Source organism: Manacus vitellinus, unplaced genomic scaffold, assembly GCF_001715985.3.
Source record: "Manacus vitellinus isolate BGI_N305 unplaced genomic scaffold, ASM171598v3 scaffold_63_pilon, whole genome shotgun sequence".
Classification (NCBI taxonomy): Eukaryota; Metazoa; Chordata; class Aves; order Passeriformes; family Pipridae; genus Manacus; species Manacus vitellinus.
In genome coordinates, this window is record NW_021940711.1 from 2,419,298 (window position 1) to 2,433,790 (window position 14,493).

Genomic DNA, 14,493 nt, shown 5'->3' on the forward strand with positions numbered 1-14,493 from the left:
TTGCTGTACTATAAACTCATGTGGCAAACCTGAGAATAGGCATTATTGGTTGTCTGCTTTTCTTACCATTTACAAACCACGATGACTAGCTAGAAAGCCCACCAGCTACATACATTACAGGATTCAACTCCGTTGCTCACTGAGAATTTCCATCTCCATAAACACCACAGATTTCGTTTTTACCTTGCATACCCTATTTTATTTTAGGCACTTATCTATTTTTGTGGTAAGTACTACAGAGATCCCTGGAGAAGATACAGTCTCATCCCACAGCATCATGAAGTTTTTGTGTTTCTCTGTGGTTTTTTCTTTCTGTTAATTCCCTCACACTCACCCTTTCATTTAATGGAAATTCCTTTGCTGCAGCTAGAAAAGCAAAAGCTGCAAACCTCTCACCATTGCCCAATTCAGCAGATGTATTCTATAATTCTAAAGAACATGAAATTGAGGAGAGGACATCTTTTTCCACAGCTACATGTACTAAAGACAACACAACCTGACACAAGGCCCAGAACCCACCAGTCACTAACATGCACAGAAATATTGTTCTCATTCAACATTGCTAGTAAATGTTTACTAAATATTCTCTTGAAGGGCTAATGCAACAAATTCTCTGCCACCATCATACCTAAAATGTGAAATTTGCACGTGATATGCAAACAATCCGTGTGGCCTTCCAACAAACATTCTGATTATTTAGGGTTACAATTATTACAATATTTCTTTCCTTATTATTTTGGTTTAGACAATAAAAGCTCAATATAGGCTCTGAAAGAGGTCATTTCTGCAAACAAGAGAAGCACTCTATCCTTTCCCAGAAAAGGACATGTTGGCACAGGCCAGGACCAGAAACTATGGCCTGCCTGGCGTATCAGAGGGTACCTGTTTGCTTGATAAAACTCATACCAAATATGGAATTCTTAATAAATATCCATTTTTAACACCAGCAATCTACATATGATAAAATTATATATTACCACTTTAGTTTGCATGCAACTGAAGCAAAAGTGTCAAGCAGCATATATTCTACTGCAAGATATAAAAAGCAACTTAGGAGTGCTAAATTCAATTTATGCCTTTGTAAAGTTGACAAAATTAATCATATCTTTAGGCATCATTTTCAAAAGAATTTTAAAGAGCAAAGATGAAACACAAAAGGAGGTGGTACTGTTTTAGCAGTCAGCTAAAGCAGAACTGAAGTGGAAGTTTAATGTATCAAACTGAAAGCACCATGTGTCAGAATTCATAGGAAGGGAAAGTACAATTCCTTCCTTTGCTTCTAGAGATGATCACATACGTATATATTATATCCCATTCATGCTATATTATAAATAATAAGGCCAGTCTGGAGATGAATTTCTAAAAAGAGTACCTATCATTAACAATATTATGGAATTGAATAATTACAGAACTTATCTTTCATCAACTTTGAAGCTTTCAGATTTCTAATGCTTTAAAGTAATGAATACGATTTTTTCAGTACTGCACTACATCAAACTGGGCCATCTGTTAAGAAGTATCATTAAGACATCCAGCCCTTTGAGGGACAGAGAAGCAACATTTACTGCTTGCTTAAATAGTTACAGATGTTTCTAGAAACCGCTTTAAAACATTCATGTGTAATTAGACCATAACCCAGCAAACAGTCTCAAACATGGTCCCTGCAACCACCTGCATGTGTTTCTAAGGTCAAGGTCTCAGTAAGTATTTAACTATGCATATTGATTGATTAATATTTACTGCCGAAAGGAGAGGTTCAGAGCCCCTTCACCAGCACCTGCCATGGCACTGGAGGAATTTATATGCAGCCAAGACAAGTATTCCAGGGGTCCTCAATAACCATCTAAGCCTGGAAATGTCTAATGCTGATCTGGAACAACTCTTGCTTTAGATCTGTGAGGTGCATCACTAAAAGGCTGACAGGTGAGTCCTGCTCTGAGAGACCAGGCTCTCCTTAAGCCCAGCTGAGACTCAGCTCCGAGGGAGAGACAAGGAGCAGAGGTACAGTACAGACACACACAGGGAATGATTATTCAACCCCACAGTTCACTGATTAGAACACCTTTTAAGAAGAAAGCTTGTCCAAGTTCCCTAGCCTTGTGATACTTGCATTTTCCTCATTTAAGGGGATTTCCTCAACTAAGATTTTAGCTGTGGCTTGTTCAGTCTGGTCCAGGACTCACAGGGCTGAGAAGGAACAAGCAAGAAAAACCTGCATCTCAGCACCCCACTGGAAGGAGGAAAAATGGGGTTCAGAGCAATAAGGTTAATTTTTTAATCTTTATTTTGTATTAGCATTATTTTATTGTCCAGCTTAATTCATAAGTTGGTCCTGAGAGTGCTCAGATCAACCTCGTAATATCCATCAAACCGGAATATTAACACTATTTTCGTGATTTTAAAATAAAGAGCTTAAAAAAGCTACATTTCCAAAATCACGTACATTTACTGCAGCTGCAAGTTTAAGCAACAAAATATATTTCTTTTTCAAACATAAGATCCTTGAAATGGTAATTCTTAAGAGATACTGTGCCCTTTCTCCCCCAAATCTTCCTTTTCTCCTTCCTCCTCTCTAACTCAGAGAAATTGCAGCTTTGTATCTGGTAAGTCTTCTAACCAAAGGAGTATCATAGACTGGTTTTAGACTCAGGTTTTTATCTCCTATCACATAATATCTCATGAAAAAGGAATTAGTCCCCCTCTTGAATCAGCAACTTACATTCCTTCCAAGCACACATAGTCTCTGGCTTACCTCTACAAACACTGCAACACTGGTTCTCTGGAAGAACGTGATCATCTTCTGAGCAGTTCAAAGGTGGACAAGTCTCTGTCACTTTTACCAAAACTCCATTCTGAAAACAAACAACATTTTTTTAAAAATTACATTTGGAAACCACATGCAGCGGTAAGGATCACATTAAAACTGGTAATCTTTAGTAACAACAATCTCCAGCAAACTAGCAAGAAGCAAGTTAAATTCATTTGTTCCACCGTAACATCAAATTTAAAGTAATCTACTTATGCATTTCTCTGCCCAGTGTCGAAACAAAAGAAAAGGCACTTCAGCTCGAAATTCTATTCTAGTTTTACCAAATACGTAGTCTGAAAGTACAGTTGTCTTCTTTACAAGTATTTGAAGGAATTAAAGAATTTCACTCCAGTGTTTGTTAAAGACAGTCTTCCTGCTTCATGCAAGTCTGAGTTTGCCTCCCCTTATTTTACAGCCTACTTCACTGATAAGTTGTTCAACTCAAACATACACAGCAAGACCAGCGTTTTCAAGTGTCATGTGTTGTTCTCCTGTGTCCAATTACAATGGTTTGTTTTTTACAGTTACCAATCACCTCATTTCCAAAATTAGGCCCTTCAAAGAGGAAAGCTCATCTTGAGGTAGCCCTCTAGAAACTGCTGTAAAAAATCAAGCTCAAGAAGTTTCTACGATTTTGATTCCTGATAGATTTAGAATAAGACTGTGATAGGAAGTCTAGTAGCTGGTAGAAATTTTCTAAAATCATAGACATTAAGCCTTTCTGCAGAGAATTTACACCAAATTTTACTCCATCTCCTTCCCATCCAGCAAATCATCTTCACTATATTTCCAGACCAAACACCTCTCTGGCTCTTCAGTTAGTTGTTTCTTAAAATCTTGTCCCCAGATAGCCTCCTCTTTTACCTTATCCCCCCTCCAGCCTTTCTCACACCATAATTTATTTCTTCAGCATCCCTTCTGCAGCTATGCCATCACTGAGGACTGGCAAGAGCAGAGATTAACAACTGGAATTTTTGCTCAGTAGGAACTGCAGTAACTACCCCACAGGACTGTCCACACCTGAGTAATCCCATTTTCCAAGCTGTGAAACTCCACTAAGAAAGCAGGCAGGCTGCTATGTTGCCAATATACCTTTCTAACATTAATCTAGTCCCCACTCCTCAACTCCTCCCAAAATACTTCTCATGACATCTCACATGGTGGAATAAGAATTTCTGCTTTTTTCAAACAAAGAAATAACATTTTGCAGCTATCACGATTGCAAAGAAAAGTTTAAAAATATGATCCAAAAACATCTAGGGCTAAGAAAGCAAAGGAAAACCAACACCAAAAAAAAAGACAAAATTTTATTAAGGTCACTATTCTCATAATCTGAGGACTTTGAACAGAGGATATTGACAATACCTATGAGCATACCCAGTATGAAGGAACACCCCTGTGCAGAAGTTTGCTTTCATATCTACAAGACAGTGTAGCACATTGATGCCAAAAGACTGGCTCAGGGGTCAGAATCAGTACAGGCAAAACCTTTGCTGGTAATCAGCCTCACCAGCCACGCCACTCTGGTTCAGCTACATTCCTTCAGGCTCCAGAGGTAGCTCTCACAGCATCAAGCTGCCCTACACAGTTGGGAAATGCCTGCTGAGTCTACAAGGTACAAATGATGCCCAGGGCATCCAGCAGATAGCAGGATTTAGAGCTGAGGAGTGCAGCAGACCCAGGGAATGCAAAGCTGACCATTCTGCAATCACTGCCAGTCGCTGCCCTCGAGGTCACAATCTCAAGGCTAAAAGCAGGGCCAAGTCATTTCTCTCGCTTTCCAATTGTCTTTACTGGCAAGTTGCATCAGTTGCTGTCATGAAAAATAATGCTAAAACATCCCCCAGGCATCAGGATTTGTGATTCTTTTGGTAAGAAAAAAAAAGCAGCTCCCTGCAGTATCACACACAGCAACGCATCGCTGAAGCAAGTGCCCACACAAGAACAGTGAAGTTAATGGAGGTATCAGGTCTCCTCCTGATCCCACTTCCATAAGTGGAAGGGAGGAATCCCTCCATGGCTGCCTGTGCAATTGCAGCAACAAAGATGATAAAAGAACCAGACACGCTGAGCCATCATTTACTATCATGTTATCAAGCTACCAGCTAGAAAAGCCCTGGCTTTAGATATATAACTCATTGCCTATTTAAGCTCAGACAGGACAATTACAGCAGGAGGAGTACAGTATGTCAACATAGGGACAGAGAGCGTTGACTGACAATAAATCTGGTCAAAAATATGGCAGGAAATGGCACGAAAGTGAAATGAGTGATCAGGATGAGTCAAAAAGCTACAGACAAATTTAATCCAAGCTCACAGTTTCTTTAGTGACTCATAAGGAGATAGAACACAAATTGGGAATTCCATTATTTAATGACATGAAGATTTTATTTCCTTAATTTTCCTATTTTCTGCAGAATTTGCATCTTGGGAAAACAAATCAACCTTATTTATAATTAATTTTTAAAACAATTAAAATATATCCATGTTGAGTGTTCTTTGGGTTAAAATCAATTTGTTATATACTAGTACAAATCCAATTATAAGAATTATCATCATTAGATTTCAGACTTCATTCACTGAGATAAGAACAGTTCACACTTCAGAATTATTGCTTCAGGCAGCCTTAGAAAAATTACTCCTTTTTATACTCAATTCACATACGTAGTGATAGAATCTGGACAGAAAAAGATGTCAAAAAGACATTTTTTTCTGGAATAAATACATCGAACTGTAACATACAATCCACAAAGAATGAGATCTGGAATCAAACATTTACAATAAGATAATTAAATGTATTGTAATTACAAAGGCAAGTACATAAAATAAGGATTGGCTGTAAGCCTAATCAGTGACATGCAGTGAAAATCTGAACCACTAACAGCTTATCTCAGATGACAGGCTTTGAGAAATAATAGCAAGATTCAGATAAGGCTATTTTGGTGGGGGGGGGTTTCCTGTCTTGATTTAACTGTATCATGGTTCTAGCCAGAACAGGGTTAATTTTTGCAGGAGCCAGGAAGGGGCATGGCTGGGACCCCCTCTGAGCCTCTTCCTCTCCAGGTTAAACAGTCCCAGCTCTCTCAGTCTTTCCTCTGGTAAGAGGTGCTCCAGTGCCTTATTTATCCTCATGGCCCATGTCTGATGTCTCTCCAGCTGTTCCATTTCTCTCTTGTGGTGCGGAGGTCAGAAAATACAAGTGTGTATGTGCTTTAGAGAATGGTACCTTTCTGCATTTGGGTTGGCTTATTTATTTATTTATTTTGGTGCTTGTGAGATTCACCAGTATGGTGATGTGGTTTATTTAAAGGCATCAGAAGATTTCCATAACTTTTGTTGGACTGGGAATTTACAGCTGATCAGCTGCCTGTTTGTAACCAGACGTGTTTGATGGCAAAGGGTACAAAACCAAACTCCTCTCCATTAATGCTGCGAGCCATACAAATGCTAGGAAGATGGACAGGGGTTCACTGACCTCCAGGAAGCTTGACTAGAAAGATTTTTGTAAAGATAAGGAACAGTGTTGTTCTTGGAGTGACAACTAAGGCTGCTATTTGGAACTTTCTCCTGAAAGACTGATCAGTAACAGCCTGCCGTGGTTTAGGAATGGTACCCTCCAATTCAGTGCTCCCACTGAAATCACGTTCCGCTTGCTCACTTCCTCCTCCCCCTCTCCCTCCCCCACGGCAGGCTGGAGAGGAGAATTGGAGGCAAAAAAAGTAAAGATCATGTGTTGAGATAACAACAATTTACTGGAAACAGCAGCAATAAACTGTTACAGCAATAAATTGGTATTTACAGCTGCACATTAATACCCACAGGGAGGGTGCCAGGCCCTTTTCAGTGGTGCCCAGTGACAAGACCAGAGGCCATGGGCACAAAGTGAAACACAGGAGGGTCCATCTGAACATCAGGAAACACTTTCTCAGTGTGAGGGTGACCAGTCACCAGTATAGGCTGCCCAGGGAAGCTGTGGACTCTCCATCCTTGGAGACGTTCAAAAGCCATCTAGACACGGTCCCGGGCACCCGGCTCCATGCAGGCCTGCTCAGGCAGGGGAGTTGGACAAGACAACCTCCAGAGGTCTCTTCCAACCTGAACCATTTTGTGATTCTTAGAAATACCTGTGCACTCATTTTGTCACTGCAGATTCATCTAGAGAGTGTTTATGGGCAGGATTCCAGCTGGGAATGGCTGTTCAACAGTAACATCTGTGCTTACGGTTAAGAGGATGTGCATCATAAATATTTTTAGTCTGGATTAGTTTTCAGAAATTAAAAGACTATCTCACAGCCTGATAAAGAAAATCTTTGATCTATCTGGATCCATCAGCAGCATTATTATTTTAGTTAGATGGAAAAACAAAAGTTAAAAGCCTCTTAAGCTTGGATCAGTACCTATGCAAAGAATAAAATATCTATCTTCAAATAAAAATTGAAATGTGAAATTTCAACTTAATCTTTTTGACATTATCCCAGCTACAAATATATCCTCTTTTAGAGACACAAAGATTTTTAAGTCACCTTTATCAACACTATTAAATTCACAGTTGATGTGTACCCTCCACTGCGTTCCTTCATGGATCATCAGCTTTTGAAACCTGATGTCTGTTATTCAAGTCTGGAAAATTAAACCATGTTAAATTTGTTATAGTCCTCCCTATCACAAAGCCTTTCCTTTATTCATACAACACCTTGTCTGCACAGGACAGAAAACAATGACACAGCCATTTGACTCATCACCATTCATCCTTCATCTAGTGAGCATTCCTAATTGAAGCAGAAAATAAGGAGGTGTTTTGTTTACAGATTTAGGAGGTCAAAATGCTGAAGACATATTGAATGAACTTCCTATATGGACACAGCACCCCACATAAGCACACACTTAAAAACTCTCTCCAGAATAGTGAGGTGTAACATCTACTTGAGGCACAGCTGTAGAAATACCTTGTTTGTTGGGGTGTTTTTTGAAGGCATGGATGCATTATTTTTTTATGGTGTGGCATTCACAGATGTCATTTCAAATACTTATCAATACTCTCCATTAAGATGTAAATACCAACTGCAATGTTACTGTAATTAGCACTGCCATATCATTTTCCTTTAACAATAAGCAAAATTCAAAAGCTCTTTTCATTATTGCACTCATGTCTAATGATAGGTATTTGATGGTCACTATTTGCTTTTATTCTTCATGAACATATTATCATACTCATAATGATGAATATAACACGCTAATTTATAGCACAGAGAAGTTCTACAGACCTTCAGTCTCTCTGGTTTCACTTTAATGTGAAAATCCCCAGTTCTCATTTTCCCCTCTCAAATAAGCATTCTATGTCATATTATAAATAACAGGCAACTCAGTCTATCTTCCAAGGCAATGACCTTGCCCACATATTTGTATATGCAGTGCTGAGCACCCCTCTACAGATACACAGTAACAACAGCAAAGTAATTCTGCATAACAAGCTGTTTTCACAACATCTGCAACCAGTTATTGTCCATTTCCATTAGTGAACATAAAATTGCTGCTCTCTACACTCAACTACAAGCACAACAATAACCAGATCACTGTAATCTTTTCCAATACTCTCACATTCACCAACACTCCCTGAGTGGTTCTAACACAGCCTGTTTACCTGAGCTCTTAAGTACCGACTGTAGTTGCCTAAGTGTTATGAATTTGCCAAGGAAGACCCCAGTCCAGCCCAATACTCAGTAATGTACCTTGACAATTAGGAGACCCATATGGAGTTTAAATAACACTAGGGGAAGTATAGAGTAACTCAAACAATACAAACCAGGTTGCTTGAATTGCTTTTAGCAATTTGCCTGAAATTAGTAATTGCCTTAAGATGCTGCTATTTTTTTCTAGAGCTCATGAAAGCAGAGAAAAAAGAGAAAACATCCTTCCAAGTCATTTTGCCCCTGTTTTTCCCATCCTGCAAGGGTAACATTCCTGCCTTGTTTTCGTATTTTTGGCTTTCACTGACTTCAAGGTCACCTTTTCAAGACAACAGATGTCACATTTGCATGAAGGGAGCCTAAAGAAATGCACTAACTTTTCACTGTTACTTCTGAACACCACAGATACATTTAAAATCAGGAAAAGTTCATACAACTTACTCGACATTCCCTGCAGCTCTTGGTTAATACTCGTTGACCTTCTGCTAGCACTTTGCCTCCATAGATACACTTTGCTGTAATTGGAGAGAGGAAGGAGGCAGATTAAAATCAAATTAAATCAGTATTTAAGCAGTAAACAAATGCAAGGCATAACACAAAAGTAAAACCAGTATTCATTGAAAAAATATGAATACGTTAAAACTATGATGCATTTTGCTTTCATCAGAAGTCAGTATTATATATAATTACAAGCAAAGTGGCAAACAAATAATTAGTTTTTAAGAGAAAGCAGCATTTTTACCCAAACTAAAGAGAGGGAATAAGAGCATAAACAACATGTCCTGGACTAAATTCCTTATCATTCAATGGCAAATATTTTAACTACTGACATCCTGTAGACTAGCTACAGTATTTGTGTTATTAGAGGTATTTGTGAGTCACTTCAAGAATTGGAGACATTTATTAGTGTACAGTTCATCAAGAGAATAATATAAGCCTAGATTTCAATTAAGTCTTCATATTTTTTTGTGGACACAAAGGTGAACTCTTCAACTTGCTGGAGCACTGCAAAAATGGATTAGATGCAGTGAATGACTGTACTGAATCAACAAACTACGAAAATCTATTTCAGAAAAATATTCCTCAAGCACACACGAAATAAGCAGATTTCCCAGGAAACTGAAAGCTCCTACTAAAAAATTCTTGTCTGAAGTTTTGATCCTTCTGCCAAAGATAAGCAGCTCCACAAATGAATCAACAGACTAGAACTTGTGAGCATTCCTCATTCATTTCAAGGCAAAGTGAGAATACTGCCACCGTGGAGAAGGCAACCTCGAGCAGGGCCACAGTAGCACAGAGCTTTGTCAAGTATTACCACAACTATCACAGTCCCCTTGCAACTACATGTCTAAATTTCACTTCCAGAGACGGACAGTAAATCCATTAATTAAAGAGAACAGCTGGACTGGTATGATCTCACACAAGTATCCATTATAAAAGCACCCTGCATTTCTGGCCAGGTCAGTGCTAAACACTGATAAAATAACTTTTTGTTGTGGAGATTCAGCTCTTTCTGTACTTGACCAGTAACAGTCTGACCTATGGCACTGAAAGGAAAGCTAAAAGGTTTGAATCCCACGTTACAATTGAGCAGAGCTCTTAAAGCTTCCCGAGGCAAGCCACATGCACAATGCCATGTTCAGAGTACTCTGTTCTCAAAAGATTCAGACTACCTAGGACTGCTCTACCTCAATTTCTCTCCTGAATACCAAGGCAAGAGAAGCACTCACAGGTGCATGTGTGTCCTCCTTACAGCTGATAGCAGTTGGAGTATTTATTCCACAGCAGCAACTGCCAGAGCCAATTTGATTCCCAAATTTTAAGCAGAAAGGACTGCTAGATCATCTTCTTCTAACGAGTTTTTGTGAAAATGCTCATTTCTTAAAAATAAAAAAAAAACAAACCACCTAATTTTCAGGAGAACCCAGTTTTCATCACCACCAAAGCATTTGAAAAACAGGCTTCTTCCTTCTGGTATCCTAATTTTCTTTGTTTTTTGAAAGCTGCCCTAGTTTTTATGCCTGACTTGTTGTGGTCTCACTTCGAAAGAACACTTCAGATCAGGAGGCTTCATTTAAATTAGGAATCCCAGTAACTATTTTTGGGAGGATATAAATAGAGAAATTTCCTTTTTCTTTCTGTCTGTTCTCCTGACATGAATGTTTTTAGCAAAAGAATGGAGACACCAGAAAGCAAGTTCATGTACAACTCAGAAGAAGTGATATTTTAAACAAAATTATAGTCTTTTGTCAAATATTATTTGAAAGGCTAAGATGGCAGGGATCAAAACTGAACCACCTAAACCCCTTAACATATCAGACATTAGAGCTACTTTGTTCATTAACCCTTAGCTGAGAGAGAAAAGTGTTCAATAATCCAGCCATTCAATAATCCCTGGAGACGGCAAATTACAGCTGATGATTCTATCAGAGCTAAATAGAAAAAGCAGTGAGAAAATAACACCTGCAGTGCAGCTCTTTGGAAAACCTCTGCAATTACTACTATCTCCCCAAAAGTGGCTAACTGTGGTCCTAGCACATCATTTTGTCAAGGAGCTCGCATTTACAATCCATTTCAATCAACTTCCACACGTCCCTTCCCATTGACTGACATGCTGAGTTCTTGTCAGAATAACAAGCCAAGTTTGTGCCAATCACTGACAAAAGGCAAGTTTGATTGTTCCTCTTCCCATCACAAATAACAGGAACACAGTTTACCCAGGGGGATATACATTGAACCTAGGATTTTGTGCCTTACAATTCCTTTGTGTCAGATTCCGGCTGCTTTGCACACACGCGCCAAGAGGAGAACCCAGTTTCAGGAAAGAACTTTCTAGACTCTGTGTCGCAAACAAAAACATTTTGAGACACAAAAAAAATAGGCCAGCATGGCCACTTTACCACTCAAGCACTCTGCTCATGTACTCTTTCAGTATGCAGAATATTCATGCTGACATATAGCTGAGAGAAATGAGATTACATAAGTAAAGAAGAACAAGTGCAAGATCACAGCTAAAGGATATTTGTGCATGGAACTAATGAATTCCACAACTGAAGAAGGGTGACAGAATGCCAAAAAAGTGTTATTGTTTTCCTAATAAATCTTAAAATTATTCAACATCCCTGTCTTAATAAATTATTGAAAAACTCATGCATGAAGTTCACCAGTCTTCCAGAACAAATCAGGGGAAAGATAATTTCTCAAGGTATGACTGGCATCAGTATACAGCTCAAATTTTCACATAAAATTGTCTTTGTTCCTCGGACTACTATTAAGGCAACAAATATTGAATATTCCTCCCATGAACATTAATTGACAGCTTTCATTACCAGAAGAAGAAACTGAAAGCTAACAGTAACACTGATCACAAAATTTACTTAACTTTTCTTTCTTCTCATTAATTTATTTTTAAATTAATTACAGTAAACTATCACTCCACACAGCGATCCTAACCCAGGGTCTGATATTCTGTCATGTTTGTTTTAAAGAACAACCTTTCAACCTGAAATAAAAGACAGGCAAAAAGGTAACAGCTCAGTTCATTATTCATCACAACAGAAAGTTCAGACCATAGGCTTGATGCTCCTCTGCATCAACAGGGTTCCCAGCCCCAAACCAGATGAATAATTTTCCAGTGACCATAGGTAAAAAGAGTACCTAAGAAATTTGCAATACTTGTTTCATTTCTCAGCAGTTATTTATTTTCATCTTAAATCAAGCCTGCCACTGTGACTCGTGTCACTTGAATTACCAGGACCTCTGAAAGTCATTACAGAATGTGCCTGCTGTCAGGACAGGTTTAACTCTGCTTAAATGGAAGGTGAAACTGGGAGGTCTGTGTGATGTACTTACCCTTGCACACTTTGCAGCACTGACTTTCCACATGCACTGGGAGAGCATCAGGAGGACACTCAAGAGGGGGACAGGACATCCTTCGGCACTCCACGACTCCACTCTAAGCAAAGGGTTTTAAGACAAAATTCTACTACTACCACTGCAGTTAGTGAGTATTTTACACAAAACACAAAGACTATTTAAGTAAATGAAAATAGCATTTTGGATTACAAACCCATCCTTCACTAACAGATCTAATCCCATCCAACTACAAAATGAATCAAAGTGCATCTGAAGCTGAACTGCCCTATTTTGATACATATTACTGGTTTTACCCCCCATTCCCTGAGCAAAATGCATTAAGTGGAAAGCATAAGTCCCTGTTTATAAGAACACAAGCACTACTTTCTGTATGCTGTTCCAATCATCTTTGAGATTTTTAACAATCAGGTTTCTATTTTCCTGAGCAAACAAAGGCTCTCTTCAGATATTTATCAAATAATTTCAAAGATACAAGTTTTACATACTAATTCTCTTTCTGTTCCTTGTATTTTTCCGACTGATAAATGCTGAAAACAGAATCTGCAAGTTTTTACCATGCAAGATGCGACTAAGCATCTATGAATACTATTAAGATAATGCTTCCTTTTTGAAAAAGTTACTGCAGTAAAAACAATTCCAAACACAAGCAATGCCACCTGTTCACCCCAAAACCATAAAGCCCTCACTGCTATAATTAAAACAAATAAGAAAGCACTGTCGAGGGAAAGTAGATTTTATTTATGAAGCCTGCAAATACACAATGTCAAAATTTTATTTATTTTATCATTCTCCTCTCTATTGTCCGTACTGCCTCTAGATGCATACTAAAAACATAATAATTCTCAGAGTTAACATAATGTATTCAAAGGCCATTTTCACATTTTTGTTAGGTCCTGTTCTTGAAACTCCAGAAATTCTTACTTTGCATGTGCAGTTCCTGCAGTGATCATCTTCAACCCATGAGTCTTTGTCTCTATAGATCAATCCATTTACTTGACAAGTTTTCTCACAATGACAGTCTTCCAGTTGACTCAGTCTTGTTTCTGCATAATTTAACTATAAATTAAAGTAACTTGATGAGATTTATGCAATTCAAACACATTATTTAAAAAAGCAAAAACAGTATAGCTATTTTTAGCCATGCCAAGTTTGCCTACAACTTTTGAAACACTGACCCAGGATATCAGCAAGTGTAAACTAAGCCTATTCCTCAGACTTTGATGGAACTATCCATGCTAATTGACAACAGTTTATGACTCATGCAACAGTCTCTTGTACAGCAACTAAACCCCTCAGGAATGTCTGGACATTACCAGAAGTACAAAAAGACAATTTTCTTTTTCTTTTAAATTTTTAATCGCTCATCAATCTGATCACAGGTAAAAAAGCAGGAAGACTGGCAGACTGACTTCCCCATCTCATCACTGTTAAGCATCAGCTAGACTAATGCTTTTAACCTTATAACAGCAACTGATATCTGAGGGGGAAAGAAAGCATTTTAATTCAGTGTAGTACATGATCAGGGAGAAGTCATGCTCCTGGAGTAAACCCTGGTGGCACTTAACACTCCTCCCTGTTCCCATTACCTCCTCAATTCCAACGACTTCAAATGCATATCAAGAAGCCAAAACTGATGCATCTTTTCCAAGTATTGCAACTGCAGGCTAGAAATTGCTGTGTTTACTGATGAGATACTGTGCAATAACAAATGGGGACAATGCTCATTCTTGTAGCAGCAGCAGCAAAGCACAAGGCTTTTTGAACCACAGCACAGACCTCCCTTTCATACAAAGGACCACCTTAACATCCTCCAGAGAGGAACCACCTTGTACCCAGTATCATGATCTCTAACCCCTAAGAGTATTCAAAATTGCTTTACCATTTTCTAATACTAAAAATAAGTAAACAAATGTAGAAATATAGGCTTAGAAATAAGTATGTGCATTCTTTCCTGGCTTCTCTGCCCATACAAATAACTGAAAGATGACAGGCTTGTGTTAAAAAACAAAAACAAAAAACAAACAAAAAAAACCAACAACAACAAAAAAAAACACCCCACCATATTGTTTCTGACAAAATAAATAACAAAAAATACCAAAAAAAACCCCCAAGTCATCAAAA

The 14,493-nt window shown here is 38.4% G+C and overlaps 1 protein-coding gene across 2 annotated transcripts in view; it reads right to left on the minus strand.

Annotated features, from left to right (window-relative positions):
- The window catches only part of NELL1 (neural EGFL like 1), a 273,582-nt gene that overhangs the window by 194,424 nt on the left and 64,665 nt on the right, over positions 1 to 14,493 (minus strand). For both annotated transcript variants that reach the window (XM_018083431.1, XM_018083430.1), the window contains exons 7-10: positions 13,294 to 13,428; positions 12,349 to 12,451; positions 8,938 to 9,011; positions 2,753 to 2,852 (exon numbers count right to left, since the gene is read on the minus strand). In XM_018083431.1, coding sequence (XP_017938920.1) covers positions 2,753 to 2,852; positions 8,938 to 9,011; positions 12,349 to 12,451; positions 13,294 to 13,428 — 412 coding nt within the window. The remainder of the gene's footprint in view (positions 1 to 2,752; positions 2,853 to 8,937; positions 9,012 to 12,348; positions 12,452 to 13,293; positions 13,429 to 14,493) is intronic.